The 20,314-nt window shown below is 35.4% G+C and overlaps 1 protein-coding gene across 8 annotated transcripts in view; it reads left to right on the top strand.

Moving 5' to 3' along the window:
• Positions 1-20,314, top strand: part of SOX6 (SRY-box transcription factor 6) — a 368,657-nt gene that overhangs the window by 182,683 nt on the left and 165,660 nt on the right. For all 8 annotated transcript variants that reach the window (XM_066187620.1, XM_066187618.1, XM_066187619.1 and 5 more), the window contains one exon: positions 13,059-13,148. In XM_066187620.1, coding sequence (XP_066043717.1) covers positions 13,059-13,148 — 90 coding nt within the window. The remainder of the gene's footprint in view (positions 1-13,058; positions 13,149-20,314) is intronic.

Here is a 20,314-nt window from a genome sequence, read left to right as displayed (position 1 = left end):
ACTGGAACAGCTCCCCAGGGCAGTGGTCACAGCACCAGTCTGACAGAGTTTAAGAAGTGTTTGGACAATGCTCTCAGGTACATGGTGTGACTCTCAGGGTGTCCTGTGCACGACCAGGAGCTGGACACCATGATCTGAGTGAACCCCTTCCTACTCTGAAGATTCGGTGAATATAATGATTTTTCAATATACTATGTCATTTAGCATTCAAAGAAAGATGTTTCCTGCCTGTCCTGTTCTTTGGAATAAATAACGTCTAAGATCATGAACCAGAACTTATAACTGAATAATCTCTTGTTCTGATAACATGTAATTCTCTACTGGTCCTAAATGTGAAGAAAACCCAACAAAACATCTAAAACAACTAAGTCTGTGTTAGATTCTTTTGCATTTGGGTAAAGAGTATATCATAAACCTACATTAATCTACAATTTCAAAATAGCTGTGTAGAATTTCATACATGCCTAAATTTTCTGGGTAGTTATGCAGCTAAAATTCACTGGGTAGTTATGCAGCTAAAATTCACCTCACAAATTTAAACTCCTTGTAACTATGGAGTCTAGATTAAATCAACAACAGCAAGAAGACTAAATGTTTAATACAGAAATTGTAAATTTTCTTTTTTACCTTCAATATAACTTCTAGTGAAGGTTGTGGCATAATTGAGCTGCATGGACTAGTTCTTGTTTGTAGTGAGGAGGATTCTGGAAAAGAAGAATGTTTTGTAGCACAATAGGAATTAAAAATAGCTTGATATAGGTAGTGTGAACTTAACTGTAGTTTCCCTTCTGTTTAGCTGTGAAGATTTAATTGCACTGCATAAGTTTTTGCCTTTTGTGTAGCAGATTATTAAGTATTATTAAATCTCTCAGATGTTTACAAACAACCCCAATTTTCTTCACTCTGGTATTTATTGTCTTACTATGTTATATATTTTGGGAAGATGCTTATGATGTTTAATTTTTTGCTCCAGCTTTGGGGGCAAAAATTATTTTCTGCTGTGGAACAGTGTCAATTAGTGCACAGAAGTGTGACAGTGCTTGCTCTTAGCAAAGAGGGGACCTTATGCAAATCTGTCAGCCTGTACATGGGGGTGTCAAGATTTGCTCAGCTGGGCGAGGAAAAGGAACATTGTTCTGTTTTGCTGCACCAGGACGGGGTGCAACATGCACTGCTTTATTATCATTAGTACTTTTATTTGCTGAAGTCCAGTGTGCAGCAACTATTTCGTGTTCACTCTGTCTTTAATTTGGACTGATTTGTACCCTTCAAATTGGCATTGTTTCCAAATCTGACTACTCAATCTAATTTATAAAAGTCTGTTTAAATACCTGTGTATAAAATCACAGGTTTAAACAGGTTTTAAATCTTCAATTTTGCACTGTGTCTGCATAATTGGTGTAAGCTTTATTCAGACACCCAACAGAACTTAACACATATTAAAATGAAACCAATTTTTGTTTCCATGCAGGGAAGTATAAATTTCTTATATGAATAAGCAGTAGTTTTTCCCGAAGAAGAATTCTAATTCACCCAGTTCACTAACAGGATGATCCTCCATGAATGTGAAACTATCCAATAACTTGTTATGTTCTTACTGGGCAACCTGAAGCTTTAGTGTCTATTAATTGCTTATTATTCAAGCAGTGCTCAGAAGACATGGATATTACACAGTTGGCTAGAGGCTTGTTTTTTTTTCCCCCCACAATATTCAGTAAATGTGCTACAAACAAATTATCGTCTCAAAATCTTTAAGAGGAAAGAAATGCAGCCAGGGTGCCAACTTCACAGGTGTGAGACTAAGAATACGACTTTAAAAATGTCATTAATTTCTTGGTTGTTCAGCTTGAGGTGCTTAGGCCCTGATTCTTTTCCAGGGGACCTAACTTTGTGCAGCAGTTTATATATAGTTATATATATTATAGCCTCAATCTTTACATTTACTTTACATTGACACAGCTGCAGCTGTGAATGTTCAGCAGTTCCTCAAATAAAGCCCCAAGTTTTTTTAAATTGAGCTCCCAGAGAATGAAACTGCGACCCATCATTTCTCCTTTTGCAGTTCTCTCCCTCATTCATTTAGTTTCTTTGAACTTTTGCAATGAAACATAGCCAATGACTGCATGGGCAGCAGTCTCATTTGCTCTGCACTTCCAGTTCCTGCTTTCATCTGGGATTATCCCATATGCTGAATATAGCAAGAATACCATACAAAAATTGTGTACATTTGAAAAAATATTTAAAGAATGTATCATAATGTACACAGGGGCTGAATTAGGACTTCCTGGGGAACGTTAATTCTAAGATTTCCATATCTTTCCATTACTTGACTTTAAAAAATTAATAATGTTCCTTTATAGGAATAAAAATGATGGTTAATTTTCTCCTCTATGTATATAGGGAAATGAAAATGCAAGGATATTAGTCTTGAAGATATTAATGCCTTATTTTCTAAAATCTTTTCACAGCTATTATTCCAGAAATATATATCCATGGCGGTACTAGTTTAATGCTTGAGCTCCATGATCCTAGAGATCTTTTCCAATCTAAATGGTTCTTTAAGTGTATGGCAAGTGGACTGGTGCTTGTGAGATTTGTAAACCTTTTAAAGCTCTGTTTGTTGGAATTAGCTCAGGAAATTCTTGCTTGATCTGTATTTATGTTTATATAGGATATGATAATTTGTTTAAGTCAAATTTTTAGTAGTAAAAAAGGGGCTACAGAACAGATTTTGCCAGTGTATTTTAGCGTCCTGGAGAAGGCTGCGTCATGTGCCATAGAGACCTTCAGAAAGGGTAAATAGAGAGGTGATTCTAGCTATTTTCATTCCTTCCCATCCTTGTTTGAAGTAATTTCAAATCAAGAGCATATTATTTTGCTTGCTTTGTATTATATTTTTACATTCAAAAACACTTAAGGATTTCTCATGAAAAATTCCTTTTGTTATACAATTGTTTTAATTTCAGAATATTTTATGTACGAGCTGAGTTAAGATTTTTATACACAATATTAAGAAGCCTTCAAATAATTAAACAGATGTTTATTACTCCATTATTAGGGTAATGAGTAGAACATGATTTGGGGGAAAAAAATAGAGGTCTTTTGACTCATTCAGGTTTTGTTCATAAGTCATCTGGTGTCACAAATTTTGCAAGGAACATTAATCAGTTTAATAGTAACTGATTTTCCTTGCTTTTCAGGAAGTCCCCTCACTCCCATTCCCTCAATTCTCTGAAACTAACCTGGTGTGAAGGAGCCTCCACAATTTTGTTTTTTGTTTAGGATGTTTTTAGTCCTCAAAACTTTGCCTAATATTTTCATATTAATTTTACAGAACTTCTACCTCATTAAAAGATAAGATACTTAGTTGGGATTGAGCTTGATAGGAGAAGGAGTAATAACATAAATGTCTATTTGTGCTATCAGAGAATTTTTTGAGTTGAGATGGGATCCTCTTGCTTCAGCTTGGTCCAAGATGAGTTTTGCAATGTTAAGAGAAAAGAAAATCTGCCCCCCTGTCCTTAATAAAGTGTCTGGCTTTAGTACATAGCTGGACACAGGCTGGCATTCCATCTGCAACTTCTTGACCTTCTAGGGAAATTAATTTTTAAAAGAGAGGTGCTCCATGTACAAAAAGAATATGGTACATTATTTTTTCCTGAGTAGTTTAACAAAGAAATATTTAAATATTACACTCTTAATATTTGTTTTAGTAATAATAAGAAGAATGTCACTTCAACTCAGAAGTGTTTTAAAAGAGTGGATGCCAAAGATGAGAGTGAATTGTTTAGGGTTATAAAAAGGCTGTAACAAGGTACAGGGGTATGAGATTATGAGAGCAAATAATTAGGCCGAATATTGGGAGAAATTTCAAATCTATTAAAGACTAAATAGGCTGTGATGGAGCTATGCTGGTGAGTTCTAGCTAAGCTATTGGCTCAGTCTGTTCTTTTCCACTCCGAAAAAAAAAAAAAAAGCGAGAGAAAATCTAGAGCTGTTCAATAAAAAAAAGGTGTGAGGATGTGGAAGCAAGGAAAAGAATGAAAATTGAGATCTGCTTCCATTAGCACAACTTTCTCCTTTCACAAAATGACAAATATTGCAAATCCTATTGAATTTGTTACTTTGCTAGTATATGTACATAGCAAGAGACAGGAAAAAAAGTGTATCATTCTCCTTTTTCATATCAGTTTATATGCAGGGATTGCAAGCAAATTGTTCTTCCCCTTTCCTGCCTATCCCTGATTGCTGTTGTTTAAAGCCTGAAGTGACTTTTTCTTGCCCATATTATATGTTCACTTGGAAAGTAAATAGAGGTGCAGATACTTAGAGAATAGGTGAATACATGTAATATACTGTATACTATCATTGTAATGCAAATAAGGGAATAACTTCAATGAATACAGCCAATCTAACAGTAAAATATAGCTTATCATGGAATGGAGATTTTAAGTGGAGGAATGAAATGTACATGTAATTTTAATAGACTTAAAAGATATTTCTCTTGTTCTAATATGCCAAAACATTGCATCCAAGCAATTACACTGACACTTGAGAAAGCTTCTTTTGACATACAGAGTGTATTGTCTAGTGCAGTGTTCATGAAATTAACATTTTCCTGAAGTAATCATATACAATTAAGTGACCAAATAGTTCTGAGGCAATACAACTGTATTTCACAGGAACTAAATATATTTCTTCACACTGATCCTGCATGTTTTAGTTGAGCAGTCATTAGCATGTTTATAATGGTTCTAATTTAGCACAACATTTTCTGAATTTCATCCTTGAGTCATTTACAAATTGTTCATATTGAGTAAACAAAGGAAACAGATTGCATTTTATACTTAGTAATTTATCTGAAAGAAGAGGGGAGGGTTAATTGTCTGAAAGTTTTGCTCTGTTTGGGGAAGTGATTCTAGTCTTGCCTTGCTTGGCACACAATGCCTTTTTCCCTCTGTTCTAGGGGGAAAAGAAAAAAAAAAAATGGAGGAGTGAGTAAAATGAAAAATTAGGAGCAGGACAAGATTTGCCACTCCCAAAGGGGAGTGTGGAGCAGAACTGGAGCTGGCACGAGATTATCTAAAACAGTTGGTGCATTCCTTAATGATCAAGTGCTTGAGAAGTCCAGCTCTCTCTCACAGAGCATCTGTGTTGATGTTTATATGAGTGCCCTGCTGTATGGGAAAAGCATGCTTTCTCTTGTTGCTCTTCTAAAAATAGTATGGCATACAGCATTGTAGGAGTTATTTTAAGAGAACAAAAACATTTGCAAGGTTAAAGGTCCTGATTTTTAATAAATAAATAAAAATAAAGGTCAGGACTGCATCTTGGGCTGTTCTTTCCACGAAATTCAGGCTCCTTTTTATCTAGAGTTTTACACTGAGCGGAATTCTGCTCCTTGTACCAGAGAATTCCTGTTGAAACAAACCATTTTAGACAGAATTGGTAGAAGTTCAGACTCTACAGTTTTTCCCACTAGCGGCATCATAAAAAGCAGGTCTGGAAATCACCCCCAGCTAAATTCCAGTGTTTCTGTTTAGAATATCTGTTGTTTCATGCAAGATCTAGACCATTCAAGTAGTGCAAATGAATTCAGAGGAAAACCAGAACATTTTAATGTCTAATTATTTTTAGTGATCTTGGAGAGTTTTAATTAAAAGTTAAGAGACCTCTCCAAGCTCTTACAGTTCTAATTTTATCATATTGTGGAAATCTTGTCACTATGAAAAAATGTGTAGCAATTGGCAGATCTGCCTGGTTCCCTGTACTAAACAAAACAGTGTGTTAGGTAGTCAGATTTCAGTTGCATTTCCATCACTGCTCTTCCAAGAAAACATCTACTGTGAGCTGACTGCCTTTTGCATATAATTGTATTTTTTTTTGTTGCCTGTTTTCTTTTTTTTTGGTTGGTTGGGTTTTGTTTATTTGGTTTTTTCTTCTTCTTCTTCTTCTTCTTCTTTTTTGTTTTTAAAAACCTTTACAGAGTTGGATAGGAAAGAGTCAATATGAGAGGAGGGAGTAAGTGACCAGCCAGGATTATTTGTCTCCTAAACGTCCCAAGCAAGACATGTAATTTAGGAAAGATTTGATTTCATTTTATTTCTAGTTTGCAATAAAAAAAGGCAAAAGAAATTAGCACCTTTTCCTGTCCTAAATGTTATGTTGCTCGTTTTTGTGTTGTGATTGTTTTTTTTGCCTTTCAAGAACTTGAATTTGGAGAGCTTATTAAATTGAAAAATTGTTGAGAAGTTGGCCAAAGAGATCAGTTCACTGGCTAACAACACGTTGAACGCCTTATATTTTAATTTTCTGTTAGACCATGACAATTAATTATGGTACAAGAACGGTATGAAAATTGAGAAGGATGAGATGAGATTCCCCTGACCTGCTGCTCCACTGACAGCAAGATTGAAGCCAAGCTACTTATGCGCAAGAGGCAGTGGCAGTGTTTTGCAAATATGGATGTTAAGCCTCCAGGCTGATTTTTGATTAGTTTTGTATTGTTACTGTCTCCTTTTCTTTTACTTAAAGTTTATTGAGACAGAAAAGGATAGCTTGTGTTTGAAAGAACATAAAAAGGAACTACGGCAACAAAACATCTATTTTAGTAATGTTACACAAACGTCACATCTTTGGATTAAAACAGAATAGATATACCATCCAGCAGTTAAGTTTCTAATAGTCATGTTTAAACTATATTTTATTTTTCAAGTAGTGAATGAAAACATGAACTCCTTAATTTTATTTTGAATTGTTAGAAGACAATAAAATCGTGTTCTTTCAAAGTGAATTAAATTAACCTTTTACTTTTCTCTTTGATACTGAAATGTTAGAGTTTGCATATAATTTTAAAATACATAATATGAAGTGGGAAAACGAGGAAATATTTTTATGATTTCATTCTATACTAGGTGGTTCTTTACCTCAAGGAAATCTGATTGGCAGTGAACTCACAATAGTCACGTAAGCAAGCTGTTGCCATGTACTTGGAGAGGGATCTGTTAAATAAAGGTCCCAACACAGGTATATTAAAACTCATCACAGGTTTTAAAAAAACATACTCAGTTTTCTGAATATTTCACAATTTTAATGACTGGATCTAATAATAGCAACAATGGACTTGTTGTTTTAGTTTAATTGTAAGCAAGAAAGATTGACTTGGGTAAATCTAAATTCTGCTCGACTATTATTCAGAAATATTTGTACTGGTTTCATTCAGTTTTTTCTGCTCAGAAGAAGATTTAGCATTCTGCAAAAAATATTGAAACAAATCTTCCTCTTTTCGATCTGAGTTGTTATTTTAGATGTCATATCCTTAGCTTCACCCACTTGAAAAAACACGTTTGCACTTGAAGCATGGGGTGAGATGTGCAAAGGTGCAGGGGGAAGAAAGTAAAAAATGGTAGTCACTGTAATGTTAATTTGCAGCTTTGGTTTTGGGGGAAAAAGCAGCTCTTCTGTATAACGAATCAGGTGCAATAGGCCTAGAAAGCACACAAATGTCTGTCACAAGGAGTTCATAATCTTATTTAACATTCTTTCAAAGAAAAAAAACCCCACCACACAATACTTTTTCTCAAACAAATATTTCATAGATGCTGACAAGCTAATTCCACTTGTGCTGTTTTTCTTATACAGACTTGAATGAGGCATGTGAACTCACTTGACAAAGGCTGGTCCAAAGGACAGCTTTTCTCCCATGAAGCTGAAGGCAAATAAGTGTAATGGGAGTAGCTTGGGGAATATAGGACATTAGAGATGAAGGAGCTTGCAAGTTGATATTTAGTCCCAAACCCTGCTCAAATGTGATACTTGAATGTTTAAAAATATCTGCTAAATTATAAGATATATAATAGGATGTATAGGCTTAGTCCTAAAGTAGAGACAAAGACGCCTTTAGTTCTGTACTATCATTCCCCTAAAATGCAGAAAAGAATTTTATCCTCCTCCTACCATGGATCTGATCACATTTTAGAGCTATTTCTCTTGCAGCATGTCTGATTTCTCTTCTAAATCCTCTGCCTTGTCTTTCCTAGTGCCTCTTTCCTTGAGATGTAACAATTCAGATGCACGTAGAAATATGTCACCTATACCTCTATACCTTTGATTGAATTATATTTCTGTATTGTTTATGAACTTGCTGTGCATTTGCAATCATTATTAATAAATCAATGTGCTTTTGTCTTCTGTCACAAAGTAATGTGTGTATTCAAAAAGAATTGTATGCAAAACAAGTCATGTTTTAGAGCTCATATCATTAATAATTATCCGTTTGCAGTATTGTTACAACATGTTTTGAGGGAAGCTTATTATAAAGGAAATAACAAGGCACTGCACAGTAGAAAGAATAAGACAGTTCAGTTGATCACTGGTATAGGTGTTATAAATATGCCAGTCTGTACTATAGTGTTTTATTAAGTCTCAAAAAGTCAAAGCTGATTTGAAATAATAATGTCTGACAGTCAATGCTTTGAAGTTTTGCTGCTGCACTCTCACATTTAGGTTTTCTTTTATGTATGACTTCGCCATAAAAAAACAAAAACTCACACATGGCATGAATGTCTTTTTTTTTTTTTTTAATCTGTATTTCAAAGAAAGTAATAGGAGGCTACTTCAGTGAATTAAGAGGAGAAAAAAAAAAAAAAGTAACAAACCCCCAAAATCAATGAGGATAGGTGCAGGCCACTGTCAGGTCACACAGTATTCCTTTAAGCTATAGCTGGGGTGAGTATCTTGTTGAAGAATGTAAAAGTGAAATTAAAGGGGAAAAAACCCCAGAACTGAAAAAGGGGGAGACTAAGGATGAGACAAGAGGCAAAAGCTAGTCCTGATTCAAACAAGATGACTTTCATTCAGTCAGAAGAACTTGAGAGCTTGGCTGTGATAGCTAACACGCTCGTTCTTCATCAGGGGCGTGCAACAAAGAGCTGGATTCCATCCATTCCATGACTGATTGATTACCCAACGGACAAATGTTAATTCTTTTCATCAATGCTTTGTCATTGTGAAGAGATCCTTTTCATCTAACACCTAGGATTTTTTCCCCCTCAGCTTTTTCTTCTTTTTTTCTTTTTTTTTTTTTTTCCTGATTATATATCTTTTAACATCCTCTTCTCATTCACCTTTGCAAAACTGTCATGTCTAACAAGATTCTCACAGTGCTTTAAAGTCCTTTAGTTTACAATTAAAATTGCTAACTAAGTATGTAACAAACCGTGATATTAAATAATACTCAATGATTTAATTTAGTCATCATAATTATACTTAACCTGTTTGCTGTCCTTGAAAGGAAATTTTTTCCTAGTTCACAAGAGAAGAATATAAAGGGAGAGAAACTGTGTGTTTTTTTAATAGAATAAATTGCTCCAGTGCAACTTCACGAGTTTGATCTTACATGTGCCAGTAGAAAATATGCTACTTTGCAGCATAAGCCTAACTGTGGTTTATAAAGTCAGCGAGAAGAGCTAAAAATGTATAAATGCTAATTTCTTTCATTGCTTCTTTTATAATTGTCTTTAGCAAGAATACCCCTGAATTTTGAAAATGTCAGGATCCACAAGGTTTTGGAATGGTGCTGAAGCAGTGCAGGGAGAGTGATGCAGTGCAGATGTGAATTCGGGCTCCTTTCTTCTCTGTTCAGTGCTGGATTCCAAGTAGATGTTTTGTTTCTATAATGAATCAAATCAGAAAATGAATCAATATGGATGAAGACATTTTACTTATGTCAGAAGATATCTCTGTAGATTTTATATGTCTGTAAAAATTAATTTTCAGTACAGAAAGAAGAAAAAAACCCTTTCTGATACACAAACCTTTTTAAAATGTGTGTTTGTGAACACGGAATACAGAACTTGAAGGGAGTCATGCCTTTCAAGTATAAGCCTTTATATTTAGTTTTGGGTCAAATGTGGAGGACATCCAGAGGGCTTTAACCATGTAGCATTATTTTAAATTTGAAAACTTATACAGAATAAACACAGTAATTGAAAACTTACAGGATTTTTCACAGCATCACTTTTGCAATGATATAAAAAAGTTTATTAAAAGGTTCATTGTGTAATCATTTTTTTAATCCTCCCAATAGCAATATACAGTAGCTATAAATTGTGTGGTCAGATCCAGAACGCAGAATTTGAATGAGATAGGGGTGTTAAAAGAACGCTTTCTTAAGGCATTTTTCAGTCATTTGTAGAGAAAAATTCTAACTAGCAATGTGATTAAATCAAAAAGGCACACAAATAGAGCTGTTTTTCAATCTAGCTCTTTCCCATTCTGTCTTTAGAAATACATTTTTTGCCCTTACATAATATAAGAACACTACAGATAAGCATGGGTGTTCTTAGGAACAGTGAGAGAAGAAATAAAACAAGTGCTTTTGAGGAAAGTATTTTATCAACTCCAGTAATATGCTAGATATTTCTTTTTTTTTTTCCTTTTTTATTGAATTTTTTTTCTTTGTGTGAATTGAGGAAAGCATCTTAGTTAAAAGCAGTAGAATACATAACCTATAGCAAACACTAAAATAAAATTCTAAAGCTTTTTTTTTTCAGGGATGAGGGGTCTGAAATTTTGGCAGGGGAGAAACACAGAAACCTCTTTTTAAACTGATCATGATATCACAAAAAAGGACAAATTATAATGTTCTATTGATAATTGATGGTTATTTCTTGATTCTCCTATTATCAGGCCAGAACTCATAAAAGTAATAAGTGCCTGTTATTGTTAAAAGTAAATTGTTATTATATAACCAGTATTTTAACACTGCCTATTGCAACTTAGAGCTCCTTAATTTTGTCTCTTTCATAGAAAGATATAATTAGTAAATAAATTAGCTTTTCTGCTGAAATATTACTTCAAAAATATTTATGAGCTGTGTTTTCTTTCCATGGAGGCTTGCACGGTGAAAATGTGTTGCAATTAAAACCTGATCTTTGATCTCTTGGTAGTTACAGTTTGGTTTGCTTTCAACTGGTTTTTGTTTTGTTTGGGGCTTTTGTTTGTTTGTTCATGTCAACTGAGTTAGACTAATGAATTTTTAGGCTGAAATGACTTGTACCCTAAAGTATGATTGGCCATATGACCATTTTCCTCCTTTAACTTCTCCCTAAATCTTTAACTCCTCCTTTTGTGACCTCTTTGAATGTTTCTCCTCCCTCCTGAGTATTTTTGGAATCCTCTGAAGAGGAACAAACTGTTACCCATTGCAATGATATGATCTGTGTTGCCATTCTTAAATCTGGGCTTTTTGCTCTTGCTTTCACGTGTGTGAGTGCTTCTGCTGGGACTGCTGAAATGAGAATTTCAGCTGCTGTTTGACCTTAATCTGCCAGTAATTTAATGGAAGTTAAGTTAGACTGAATTCTGCCTTCTCATGCAACCCATTGGTAATTTGTGACTGGAGTGGGACTGGCCCAAAAATAATTGAAATTTGACATACTAATAGCTACTTAGAAAACATTGTGCAAATTGGTCTTCTGAAACAAGTGTCCCCTTGCAATGAGTTTCTAGGAAGAGAAGATGCATGCATCAAGGAACACTGTGCTCAGCACTCCTCAGGGTGAAGTGTGGCCTTCCAACAAAGACCGCTTGCAACAATTTGTTTTGGGAACAAATAAGATGTAGAAATTACATGTAGGCAATGGTTTTGATATTTTGCAAACTGGGCCTAAGGACTTCCATGGAGTTTAGCAGAGACGTTGTTGGTGATTCTACCTGCAGGTGAAAATAAGCACACAAAGTTTAACAGTGATTTTGTTATTACTAACTAGGAAGGAAAAATAAGTGTTGAGTTGTTTGTGAAGGTTTCTTGATAATTGTTGAGAAATCTGAACTGAGCTTCTTGAAAGTCATAAAAACCCACATCACATCAACCAGAGAATCATAGAATGGCCTGGAGTGGAAGAGACCTTAAAGATCATTTTATTCCAACTCCCTGCCATTGGCAGGGACACCTCCCACTAGAGCAGGCTGCTTAGAGCCCCATCCAACCTGGCCTTGAATACTGCCAGGGATGGGGCATGCACATCTAGTCTGGGCAACTCATCCAGTGCCTCACCACCCTCACAGGAAAGAATTTTCTCCTCATATCTGATCTAAACCTACTCTGTTTCAGTTTGAAGCCATTCGCCCTTAACCTGTCACTACATTCTCTCGTAAATAGTCTCTCTTCATCCTTCTTGTTGGCTCCCTCCAGGAGAATTTGCAGACTTGTGTGCTCCCTTCATCAGAACTTCTATCTTAAAAATCACCTTTTCTAGGTATCTGCAAGGTTATCTATAATTTAGGCATTGGAGCCAATTAGTTTAATTTAGGAACTGAAAAAAACCCTTAGAATTTATTGAAGTCTGTTATGCTACATATGAAATTTTGTAGCGGGATTGGGGTCTGATCATAGGAAGCTTACTAGGGCCAATCTTTTACTATCTCCAAAGTGTAATGACTTCAGTGAGAGTTTTGCCCACAGAAGGCCTCCCGGACTGGGGCAAAGCCTTGAAATGTATTCTGAAGTTCCTGTGACGAAAGCCTATCTTCTAATCATTGCGTGTTGTTTATAGAGTACTGAGAAAATTCCTGATACTGTGAACATCGAATATGTAGAGTGCTTTCATGAATTCCATGGAGACATTATATGAATAACTCTTGCACTGACATGGGTATAAAAATGGGTTTCAGATGTCACTGTGTGCCAAATTTCCAAAAAAAGCTACTAAATCTTCATGTATAATTTCGAGTGTACAATCATTCTCAAATGAAAAAGACAGAATTCGTATATACGTTGGCAATCTATGCATGTAAATTGGCAGTTAGCATGCATAAGTACTCACCGAAGTTTTTCTTTCAATTAGACCCTTGTTAAATCCATAGTAACTTCATTAACCTCAGGGGAATTACTTTGGATTTAAAATGTAGTTAAATAAGAACTCAGTTTGGCTGCAGGTTCATTTCCTTTCTAAGCTATGGTTTGACTGGTACTGGGAGAACAGTGTTAAAATGGAGGTGGCACCGGTTTGCCTGTAAGAATATGTTTGATAATTCTTTTTCTTTTTTTAAAATAGATTCATCCTGTATGGAAAAGCTACTTTCTAAAGACTGGAAGGAGAAGATGGAAAAATTAAACACGAGTGATCTCCTTGGAGACATTAAAGGTATCTCACTAGATCAAATTTTAAACGTTTGCAGATATTTCAAGAAGGAGATTGAGGATTTTTGAAAGTTCAGAAAAAATAATAGAAATAGCTGTCATGACTAGAGGGTGACAGCTATTCTTTCCAGTCAGCTCACCCTGGTTTTTAATGTTTATCTTTGCAATGACGGATGAGTGTGCCAAAGAAATCGAGTTTTTCACAATCTGTTATAGGCAGTATCAGGGATGTCATCACAAAACACCAGGTTAGTTACATCAGCTCACTGACATCAGTCATATACCTCTGAGCAGAGGAAGAGGAAGAGGTGCAGAGGTACCAGCACTTGGTACTGCTTCTTCCCACTTCCACAAACTGTGTGTTAGAAATAGCTTTCAGATTATAAAAGGTGGTAATTGTGTCGTTGCTATTCTAAATCTTTGATTCAAAATTAAAAAAAAAAAAGTTTCTATTAATCCCCTTATGCAGGGATAGAGAAGGTCTGGATAAAATTTGGGACTTACCAAAATCAGCGCAAAATTTGTTGTGTATGTAGGCAATGATTTCCAGTATTCTCATTATTTCTTGAGCCAGCATCCTAGGAAAAGTGGAATTCTCTTGACAATTAAGTACTAAGTAGAAAACTTAAAGTGTTTTTTCCCCACTCATCAATTCTTCCGTGCATTTCCTTAGTGAGAAGAAATTCAGTATTATTGATTAAGTAATAAATTATGTTGCTTAATATGTGCTCTTTTTTTGTGTTGTGAGAAGGGGTCATAAGGCATGTTTGAGGAGTACACAAAGTACCCAAGATTTATTTCTCGTCATTTGTATAATTTTTTTAAACTGCAGCTATAAAGGTGTGCAAACAGAGCCATGTTCATCAATGTTCATCATATTAATAAATTTTTTCTGTAAAATTATTTAATGTAAATATATATATATTTATTCTATTTAATGAAAATTGATGCTTAGGGATTTAAATTTCTGCTGGGGAAATTCAGGATAGTTCTGATTTTTTTTTATTATACAAGTAGATGAAAGATTGGCTGTCTTTAATAAGTAAGTTATAATTGGTTCCTTCAGGACCAAAAATCTGTTGGATCCTCCTGATTTTTCTCGTAGAATTATGACAATGTATATATGTTAGGCAGGTAAGAAATCCCATAGTAATATCAGTGACTGAACATAGCATACAATTTTGCAGGAACATGTTAAAATTGACTGCAATAAAATCCAAAAAAAAAAAAAAGTCTTGAAATCACAGTCTATTTAAAGCCATATTGTCTGTTAATAGTATGGAAAACATTGAATGCTAGTTGAATTATTATTGTCTATTAATTGCAAAATATAGCTACTTAGTCTTTAAATAGAAACTACTTGAATGCTATTAGCGGATCGAATTTAAAAGAGGTGGCATCTCTAACAATGCAGAATAATGTTCTTTATTCTTTCACATGGCACAAAATGCTTTCTAATGACATCTCATTTATTGAAAAAGAAAGGTTTGTTTTTCTGGATTTATGATGTTCCTCCTATTTTCTTAGCATGTATGTTCTCTGCAGAGTGAGTGGGTAGAGTTCTTGCCTCTCATCCTTTTCTCATCTACCTACAAAGCTCTCTCATTCCGATTTGGAAGAATTCTCAAGTACCTTTTCCAGGGGAACAGCCGATTAGCTGTACAAAAAGGATCATCAGATTAGGCTCAGCAGATTTATGTGTTGCTAGTCCCTCAGTTAGTATCCACAGCCCATTTCCTTTGTAACCTGTCCTTAAGTTGTCATAATATCTGCAATATTCATCCATGCTGCTAGTTGGCTTCCAGCAAGATGCAATGCTGAATCTTCGCTACTGCAGCTGCGTTTAATTTTTTAAAAATAGAATCAACATGGAAGACAAATTATGGTTGCTGTTTTGTTGTGCTTTGCACTTCAAACCTCTCAACAAAGGCATTAGTGTCATTTTATAGATGAAGAAAAGTAGGTGCAGGGTTTCATAGCTGGAGTAGGAACAGGTCTGAAGTGGGAATCCTTTCCTTTGGGCTTCCAAACCCATGGCCTAACCACTGTCTCCAGAATGGTTACCTCTGAGCCAATACAACCCAAGATTAACCCAATAGTCTGCTATTAACTCCTACTGGCATTCGTGTACCTTAAATCAGCTGAGAAAGGAAAAAAGAAAACCCCACAATCAAATAACAATCTAGCACATGGCAGCATGAAAACCTGATTACATGAACAAAACAAAACAAAGTAGGGGAAAGCATACTTTAAAATAAATCCTTTCATTGTTCAAGGTGGCAGATTCCACAATCATGAAGTTCATTTTCAGGACTGAATTTCCAGCACGGTAGCTGGCAGGGCATTCTGAGGTGTGAAAGAACTACATTTGAAAATCTGTTGTCTTTGGGAGGTCAAATATATTTTTCCTTAATTTCCATTAGATTCTAAATAATTTTATTAAGTTGCCTTTGTGCAAAATTTCTGCTCATATTACTGAACCTAACTTAAAGACATGAAGTGATGTGGTAAAAATAAATAAATGAGTTCATTAGGGGGGAAAAATAAAATCTTGATTATAAGAAAGGAAGGTGTGGTCCTGTGAGGAGCTGCTCTTTGCACTGACTGTTACTGGGAGTTGTTTATTTTAGAGAGAAAGAGTTGTTCTCACTAAGGATAACCTGAGCACATATTCTTCCTCTGTGTCTGCACAACCATAGCCCTCCCCCTTCAGTGAAAGACTAGCATCTTGGTTGTGGGAAGGCAGCTCACTAAGAATCAGTGCCAGAAAAAAGGATGAAAGCAGGAAAAAAAATGTACCACTGACACAAACTGTTTCTATTCATGTTTGGGAAGCACACAGACAAGAAGAAAAGATAATTGGCTGAGAGAAACAAATAAAAACGGTATTTTCTTGCTTTACCTTCTATATTTAGAACACAATAGTGTTAATCAAGATATAATTATAAACTATATCTATTAATTCAGACAATAGAGGCCAATACAAAAGTAACAAACAGTGAATAATTCATTTTTCTCAGTGTGGGATTGTTCCTGTTCACAATTACTCTTGCACAGTGTGCTTCACTTGTAAAATTGCTTTTTTCTGAGTTTCTTTATTAGGATTTCAGTTATTGATAATGGTCCAGATTCTTCCTTGAATTCCAGCCAAACAAGCCATTGACTTCAGGGAGGTTGCATGAAACTGAGGAAAATCTGGCAGAATGCTTTGTAGCCAAATTCCAGTGGTTAAATAAGTCTTCTTGTTCATTTGATATGTTTGTAAATGAAACACATAGGTCAAATTTTCAAAGGTCTCTGAAGCAGTTGATCTGAGTTAAATGCCTTGCTCACCTGGAAAAAAAAACCCCAACTGTCTTTGCAAATCACTTGGTTGTATGCTATTTGCCAGGGTGTGCATGCAAATAAATTTATTTAAGGTATACAAGCAATTTGTTAGGCTTACATCTGGCTTTTGCAGTATTTGGTTTCCTTTGTATAAAAATTAAGAACAGGAAATACTTTTCATTCTAATTGTTGTTATTACACAACTGAATAAACAAAGTGAGGCAGGGCTCTTTTCTTTATTTCCAGATATTTGGGCGCACAGGGCTCTGTCCTCACCCTGCCTCACTGCGTGTATTTCTGTTGCTTGGTTATCTAGTTTTTCTTCAGCAGCCACAGCTAGGCAGAGTAGCATCATTTATCACTATACAGAGTCTGTTTTAAGTTTTCTGTTTCTGTTCCAAATATAAATCTCTGGAATAGCACGGTCTTGCATGCATCAGGCAGTTGTCCTACTGAAATAGCCCGCAATGGTCTTTCTCAGCATGCAGAGTCTTTGAAGATCAAATAAGAAAGGTCAGTCTTTAAGTAACTTAAGCAATGATGTTATCGTGAAAGGGTCAGAATTGGTCTAGCAGCCTTAGAGGAGAGTGACTCCCGGGTCAGCAGCTACTGTGCTGCAGGTTACTCCTCTGCCTTCCATTGGTGCTGTTTACAACTGGGACTCTCTGTATTTATAGGCATTGTGACTTGAATGTCACATGCTGTCTTTGTACAGTAGGCTCTATTTTGGGGAGGTGAGTGATTGATGTCCATGGCTTTGTCCAACACAGAGGGCTGTTTCCATTATGCTTCCCGTGCTTACCCCGTCCCCTTTTATATTTGTTGCTTTAGTAATAAGAGTCTAAACCCCGTGTTTTGTGTGACATGTGCACATTTAATGGCCTCAAAATATTTGGGTAGGTGGGAGGCAGTATTCCTGTTTCCTAGGAAGAGTTGAATTTAGTATAATGAAGCAAATTCACCCACTTGATAGCCTTCTTGTGAGAAATCTGCAAACAATTTTGGAAAGGATATTTGTGCCTGCTAGGAGAACAGGAGAGATGCGAGGAGGTGTTTTTCTAGGAGCATTTTTTGTGTGTATTAATGACTGGAAGAGGGCAGTGAGGAACAACTGTTTGGATCCAGTAATTTAACACTCTCCATTTCTGGAATAGTCTTGGAAAGAGTTGTGCATGAATGAATCCTTGAGAAAGTTGTGGTTTTTACAGTGAATTAATTTTTTTTTTTAAAAACATGCATGATTTACAAAACATTTAAAAATGTTATTTTTGCTTCTATTCTATAAAATTTGTCTTCACAGATAAGCTTTCAGGTGTTTCTTGCTGCACTACATCAAATGGGAAGTCCATTTTCAGGAAAATGAACCTGTTTTTCTTTAGCTCTGATCAACACCGTAGTCTGAATTTGTAGTAATTATTTTTCAGTATAATTGCTGAAAATTCTTTCTCATGAAGTCTAAGGGTATATAACAATCTGCCTCATAAATATGTATAAATAAATATATATAAGTCTTATATCACAGAGGCACTCAGAGGTTTTTAATTATGTCACTTTGTATGGCTATAGACATTTCAAAGCTCTCCTTTGTGCTCTCTGTTATAAACATATTTTATTTCTTTTGAAGTCTGTGTGATATACATACTAGCAATTAAAAACCCAGCTCAGGCTTTGAGACACAAGGTCTTCTTAATTAAAACTCAAACAAAAGCTACAAGCAGAAGCCCCACTATATGATTAAGGTCTAAAGTGTTATGATACATTAGAATCATTGTTAACTGCTCCGATTTAAAAAATCAATACACAGGAAAAAGAATCAACTGGTTCCAATTAGTGAAACCAATGGAAACATTCAACAAAACAGCACAGCCCAGAACCCCTACATCCAAATCCTCAAGAAATTGGTCCTGATTAGGAATGTACCACAGGCTATAAAGGTTTCTCATAATGAATTTATTGCCATGATCCAATGAAGTGATGTATTTAGCTTTGTGTCTCAGCTCTCCAGATCAGAGCAGTACTTTTGTTTTGCCATTTCTCCAACCACTAGTACTCTGTGTAATACGGTACAAGGGCTGTGCTTCCAGGTCTAACCAGACCTTCTAAATTAAGACATTTGAATGCCTGAATATTTCATAAGCACTTTCAGCAGCTAATGTTTGCATGCCCTTTAGTCAAATTTGCTTGAAGAAGGTAATGAAATCCAAAAATAAAAATATTTTGGTTGCGCTTACCAAGCTTTGGTATTTGGTACCCCATTGTATCTCTTTGTTATGGTCAAGATACCAGCACAATTAGACCAATCACCACTGTGAAACACATTCAACCATATTGTCGTATGTCTTCTTGACTTATTTTAAAATATGAAATATGTTTCTTCAGGTTCTGGATTTAAACAGACATACCCCCACCTGTACAGACAGAGGGTAGTTCTGTGGAAGAGATTGGACTGCTCACTGTACATAGTGCTAGTGTTTAAATTATGTAGAAATAAGCCTTGGTAGGATTGAAGCTGTGTTTGCCACATTAAAAGAAACCAAACAGTTTTGGTGTTCTAGTCTTTTGGTGTGAGGGTTGTATTTCAGTGCCAGCTCTCACAATCATGCCTACTTCCAATGTTAAAAGTTAATGACTATTACCATTTCTGGTTGTTAAACCTCCAGAACTATAAATTACACTGTAATCAACCTTTCACATAAATCAAGTTTTCCACATTGTTGAATATATTTTATAAAAAAACATCAAGCAGGATGCATGCCCTTTAGTTCCAGGCACACAATGAATTTTTTACTTACCACAATCACAGAAATCTATATGCTTTTTACCTTATCAGTGTACATTTCTAAGCTTAACTATTCAGAGGTCAATGTATGAACTCTGTTCTACACTGAAATAAATATAACAACCCACTTATATTCTGGGTTTTGTAAATGTGTCCCAAATAACGTAGTAAGGAATAGTATCAACTGTTCATGGGGAAAAAGCAGCAAGATGGATAATGATGCTAATAATAAGGAACTGAAACAGCACTACATTTGTTTGCACATTAGAACAGACTGCCTTCTGGAATGTGATCCATTCTTTATTTTTGCAATTAGTGACAAGAAAATGTACGGTATTAAAATATGTTTATTTTCAACAGCCATCCAATTTTTTTTTTTTTTTTCAGAAAAGAGGTTGATTATAAACTAAAAATTACAAGTTGGTTTTCTCCACTTTTTCCACAAAAAAAATTTTGCCATTTTCCTCTGTTAGGAGGTTCTTTTGGTGGTGTATATATGCATATTGATTTTCAGTATATCAGTCATGGCTTTCTGTAATAAATACAGAGCCTTTAACTGCAGGAGAAAGGCTTCTATGTTGAAGAATGTATTACTGCTTGGAACTTAGCACCTTCTCCACTGAAAGTAGAAGTCAGTGGCAAATTTTCTTTTGACTCTGGTCCCAGCTTAGTTGCCAATGCATTTTCTTACCTTTAACAAAATAAAACTCTTACTGAAGACAAATATACAACCTCTTATGGAAAGGAAAGTGTATACGCAGGAGTTTGCACTGCTAAAACAGAAGAGGAAGCTCCTGTGCATCATGCTTCAGTGCTTTTGACTTTTTGTTGCCGTGGACTTACAAAGTCAAATTCTAACAAATTGATGAATGTCAGCGTTTATTTAGAAAAATACAAATAGGCCCAGTACTGAAAGGACTGAAATCTTCTGGTCAATTTGGATGCTGTGGAAACCTTCACATATACTTTTATCAGTCTTTTGTTATTGGTGTTTCATATTCAGGGAACTTTTAGTGCCATATAATGTCCTGCACCATTCTCTCCCTGGACACTGTTCAACCTGT

This window comes from Chamaea fasciata, unplaced genomic scaffold, assembly GCF_029207755.1.
Source record: "Chamaea fasciata isolate MVZ Bird 193981 ecotype frontalis unplaced genomic scaffold, bChaFas1.0.hap1 SCAF_7, whole genome shotgun sequence".
Lineage (NCBI taxonomy): Eukaryota > Metazoa > Chordata > Aves > Passeriformes > Sylviidae > Chamaea > Chamaea fasciata.
The sequence above is the reverse complement of the archived record's forward strand: the minus strand, read 5'-3'. Positions and strand labels throughout refer to the sequence as shown.